The sequence below is a fragment of the Kryptolebias marmoratus genome, linkage group LG7 (genome assembly GCF_001649575.2).
Source record: "Kryptolebias marmoratus isolate JLee-2015 linkage group LG7, ASM164957v2, whole genome shotgun sequence".
In the NCBI taxonomy this organism is placed as follows: Eukaryota; Metazoa; Chordata; class Actinopteri; order Cyprinodontiformes; family Rivulidae; genus Kryptolebias; species Kryptolebias marmoratus.
The window spans coordinates 4,098,573-4,104,057 of NC_051436.1; the positions used below are offsets into that span (position 1 = coordinate 4,098,573).

The window sequence follows — 5,485 nt, forward strand, 5'->3', positions numbered from 1 at the left end:
AGCAGTTCACACTCAGGGTCCAGCTGGTCAAAAAACACAAAAACTGCTGCAGATGTCTGACACAAAAAGGAGTATTGTGTTTCAAATGAAGCAATGTCACCACGGAGGTTAGCTATAGCAACTGGCTCACTGAAGATGTCCATGTTTTTGTTTCCACAGGGAAGGTACCAGCTGATTTCAGTCAGTCCATTGGAGATTCTTCGTGGAGCATCTCCACACTCCATGTTGTGGTGAACAAAGGTGTCATGGTACTGCTGAGAATTACTCAGGAGTTTATTAAGGATCTCAGATTTAGACAAGGAACACTCACCAAGTCTCACAAAGGAGACCATTGGAAGTTCAGAAAGAACGATTCTTTCTTCTATGAAGCCCTTAGATTCAGAGAGAGACAGAGGTCTGTACTTCTTAACAATGTCTCTCATGGCCCACAGCATGAGTGTGCACTGGTTTGTATCACAGTTGGGAAGCAGCAGGGGCACAGAGAACTGACACATGGACATTTTTAGAGCCAATTCTTGCTGAACAAAACCATCAGAACACAGGAAGAGAGCAGTGATTATATCAAGAGGGTTTAACTTGTCATCTGCGTTTGGATCATTAGAATCATCATCAGAATCCGACTCTGTAGTTTCTGATTCAGATGCATATCTCACATTTCTAGCTGTCACATTAACCATCATCAGTTTCTTTAAAAAATACGATGGAAGATCTGATTTACATTTGACAGGTTCATCAGTGATGGTCTTCTCATTAATCTCAAGTATCTTGCTGAGTGAGAGCTTCTCTCTGTAGTGCTGCTTCAACCCCAGATCCTCCAAGAAGCTTCCCAAGTTAACCTCTGTGGAGACAAAGGTGATATGTTTTAGGAATAGTTTCTATTTTAACAATTTACAGATTTTTAATTTTATTTATATTTATTTTTTTACACACATGACACAAATATAAAATAAAACAAAATAGACAAAATACAGAGAGGGAAAAGGCAAATTTTCAGTAGCTTATATGAAGTCTTTCACCAGATAAAACCAAATTACCTAAATATACATACAAGAATAAACAATAAACTAAACATAAAAAATGTTGATAACAGAAAGATACATAAAAATAAGTACATTCATGTCACTGAATCTTGGTCTTTAACATTGTATTAGTTTAATTCATTCTTATCTTTCTTATTGTAATATTGTTTGGAAGAACATGTTTCCTACAATTCCTCATAAAAATTTGATCCTGCATAAAACGTTTGCTATAATTGCTTCCCAATCAGCATCTCATGTTTCATCTGTGCCTTTGTTTAAGAAACTTCAGATTCTTTCAATTTATAATATCAATATTTTTATAAATGTGTCTTTATAACATTTACTAAAATGATGTGTTTCTGAACATTTCAAGAACTATTTCATAACAAGCTCAAATGTACATTCTTTTTTGGCTTATCAGTCTTTTAGTCTTCATTGGCCAAACCTTTTCACTTGTAGAGGTCAAAATTCAATATGATTTAGAGGAACTAAAACATGGAACAAGATTTTTGAGGTGTAAAGTAGCAGTAAAATGTTTTTAAAAAAATTTCAGGAAATGTTTCTCAATCATTCATAGCAATTTTTATAGATGACACTTGTGGTATTTCAATAAACTGAATTAAAATTTTAGAAAAAACTATAGATCTTAACTTTTTCCAACTAAAAATAATAACGTTTATATTTACAGATAATTTATTTAGTTTGAACCATGTATCATTCACTGCTAAACTAACATTTACCTTTTTAATCAGTGAATCAAAGTTTGAATGGTAATCTGCAAACATTATTGGAATAAGGATGTTTGAATCTTTTAGGTAAGTCATTGACATAAATAAGTTAATAAAAGTGGTCCAAGAATGGATCCCTGAGGAACCCCACAGTGTACTTTAGCCTTGGTGGAATTACAACCCTTAACACAAACAAATTGTTTCCTATTGAACTATCAACTTTTTAACAATGCTAAAATAGGAACCGTGAAACCATATTTTTGAAGTTTTTTTTTAAATAAGATAAAAGTAATAACTGTATCTGTATGTTTTGACAGATCTACAAAATTACAACAAATACATTCAGTATTATCAATTTCAAAAGTAACTGTCAATCAGGTAAAGAAGAGTCATGAAAATTGAATGATTTTTACAAAAAACATACTGATGTAAGTACAAAATTGAGTTATAATCTAAATGTGAAAGACGTTGGTAGAAATCCCTAGAAGATCAGGGGAGTGAGAAAGGCCCACTTTTGGAAAAAAGGAGTTGCCCCCACAAACATGAGGTCCAAAACCATGCATGTTTAGGCTCCCTTTGGGCCCAGGCCTTCCTTGAACCAGAGATCCCTGCATCTATGTGAAATTACAAATGTTTGATTTACTCATAATTTGTTTAGATTTTATATTCCTCATGTATGTCATTTCATTGGCCATACTTCTGGAATATTGAAACATAATCTAACAAGTCCAAATACAAATACTCATAAAGACTTCAGTAAAACAAATCGTCACCTTCTTAAAATAATTGCCTACGTCATTTTTTGCAGTGTTTCAGGAAACACAAAAAACTGAACTATTTGTTGATTGTTGAGATGATTTAGGCAAAAAAATAATTTTTGAAAAAAAATGACTTAGGCAATTATTTTAAGAAGGTGACGAAATGAGTGCTTTCACCTGTCAGTATTTTAAAAATGTAACAACAAATATTGACCAAAAACAAGAGCAGAATCAGACATTTAAATCATAGCAGTAAATTCCACCACAGTCCCTCCTCATTTGTTTCAACTTTCTTTAGGAAAGTTTTAGTTTTCCAGATAATCTACAGATTTTAGAAGACATTTTTAAACAAAGCACTTGGTCTGAATGATTCTTCTGGTTGCTCATATAATCAGATTTGTTCTATTTATTATGTAAAGTTAAATGTGTGGCCTACCTGTTTCATCAGTCTTCATTTCTTCAGGAGCCTGAAGGTTTTACATTTCTGGATCTTGTTTGTTCTGTGTTTCCATGTTTGTTTCATTTGTCCCTTGTACAGTTTCAACCTCTGCAGTTGATCTCAGTCTTGTCCTCCATTTCACCAACAGGAGTGTCCACAGGATGAGATACAGACTCACTGCTAATATTACACACCGATCTGTTCACAAGATGGCAAACTGCTGTGAAAATAACAAAAACAACAACAACAACAACAAAAATGTTTTTATTTTTGATATTGATGAGAGGTTTCCAGAAAGCCAGTTTAGTGATTGAAAAAAAGAAAAAAAGAGAAAACTCAGAGATTTCCATTCCAGAAAGAGAGAAAAATTAAACTTGGACTCTGTCACCATGGTAACAGACTGCTCACTAGCAAGTTTACTGAAGGAAACCCTGAGTTTCTATTGGTCTTCTAACTGTCTGACACAACTTGTTCATTTTTTATAAATCTGTCTTGTATCAAAGCAAAACCAATAAAACCTGACATCAGGAGTGAATTTCCTACTTAGATTGGATTTGCTTTCATTCCCTGAAAATCTTCCCACTTTAACTGATGTATTAGTAATAAAAGTTCTGGGTTCACTTTCCTAAGTCAGAATTTTTTATTTCTTAATAGTCTCACAAAGATGCTGCCTGTAAAACTTCATAGGTGATATAACTTGAATAATCCCAAAAGAATAATTTGTGTTCAGTGTTTGTTGTCAATATAATCATACAGATATAAAACACTATCTGTCCTGAGGCAAGTAGAGAAGTAAACTGTAGAATTCTTTACACTTTACAAACTCATCAATCCACATATCATTTAAAGAATAAAAAGTAGCACTTTTTAATAACTACACCTTATTTAGTCATTGATATATGGTTAATTAACCCTGATCATATCAATAATTAAAGGATGATTCATACTTAATAAGCTATAAATCAACACATTTATTAATGCTTTACCAATAAAGGCTAATTACTTCCAAAACCAATATACTCAATGTTTTTTCATGCTTATTAACTCATGAATAAACTATTCTATATACTGTGTGTATGTAAGTAAATGTTTATATAAATGTACTTTCACATCATGTGTTAGGCATGTATTAATGGTTAGAGACTGTTTGACTTGACTTTATACTTATCCTGTCTTTTTGTGGACCCTTCTGAAGTGAAGACTATTTATGCTTTTTTTTAAGTATTTGCTAATGTAGACAAAACCCTGAAGGGCCACAAGTTCCTTTTCACTTGTGGAAGTCAGACCCAAATCAACACCTGCATGTTCCATTACTTTAGTTTAATCATCAATGATATTATTACCATATTCAAGACAGAATAGACGTTTACAGTAAAAACCCTGTAAGTCATTCAATATTCATATATTTTCCTGAACTAACTCAAGCATGACTTTTTAATTTTTATCATATCAATTGATAAATAATCATTAAATGAACAGTAAAAAGAGCTTACCTTTGCAGAATATCTGCCCATGTCAAAATGTATACTAAGAAAACAAATTCCCTCCATGTAGTATTTTCAAGAACTCTGCAGTCTGACTAAAGTACCACTCTGTGTTTGCCGTGCTGCAGTACAGAGCTGGGGGTTAACTCCCTTTTAGTAAAGCCACGTTTACTTTAAGAATTACACAGTCACACTCTGATCCAAGGTCAACTTCAAGACTGCAAGTCACGTAACATTTACAGTGCAAATAAAAAGTATTGCTGTCATAAATCAGTCCTGCATAATAAACTAGCCTTCTTTACAAAAAAGAAAAAGGCAAAAACCTTCCTCAGTGTCAAAGTGAAATTAATTTTTTATAGAGTAATATCAATGAAATAAAAGTCAATAAGTAATTGCATAAATGTTCACTCCTTTTAAAGATGTTTGTTCTATTTTAACTCAGAGAAACAAGTATTGAAAAGTACAAGTTAGATGTGGATACAAAAGCCTTTTTTGAAGTCAATCCGTGGTTGAGGAGCTTTCAGATAGTCAGGGAGAGAGTTTCAGAGACGGGGGTAGCCACACAGAATGCCTGATCTCCCATGGTCCTTAGTTTAGATCGTGGAAGGTGGAGGAGGTTACAGTTCTGTGATCATAGAAATCGGGTGGATAAGTATGGAATAATAAGGTCCTTCAGATAATCCGGTGAAGTTCCATTTAGACATTGATGGGTAATGAGAGCAATTTTGTACTGAATTCTATAGGTGACAGGAAGCCAGTGAAGGTTGTGGAGAATGGGTGTAATATGTTCAAATTTTCGAGCTCTCAATAAAATCCTGGCTGCACTGTTTTGAATGTATTGAAGCTTCTGAAGGTTCTTGCTGGAGATTCCAACAAACAGAGAGTTGCAGTAGTCGAGCCTGGAGGATACAAAGGCATGGACGAGACATAAGAGTAAGTTCTCATGCTGTATTAAAAGCCAGTGAGTACAAATGTGTTTTAAGATGACATTTCAAAACACTATGAGCTGAAACCTGTCTGATATATAAGAGGCAGCTGGTTCTACAACTGAAAAGAG

At 33.6% G+C, this 5,485-nt stretch overlaps 1 protein-coding gene across 1 annotated transcript in view; it reads right to left on the reverse strand.

The window, feature by feature from the left end:
• The window catches only part of LOC108251548 (up-regulator of cell proliferation-like), a gene marked incomplete at its 3' end in the record, with an annotated part of 28,425 nt that extends 23,851 nt beyond the window's left edge, over nt 1-4,574 (reverse strand). Inside the window, exons 1-3 of the mRNA XM_037976727.1 lie at nt 4,438-4,574; nt 2,942-3,164; nt 27-838 (exon numbers count right to left, since the gene is read on the reverse strand). Of these exons, the coding sequence (XP_037832655.1) occupies nt 27-838; nt 2,942-2,960 (831 nt within the window). The remainder of the gene's footprint in view (nt 1-26; nt 839-2,941; nt 3,165-4,437) is intronic.
• Between the last annotated feature and the right edge of the window lie 911 nt (nt 4,575-5,485).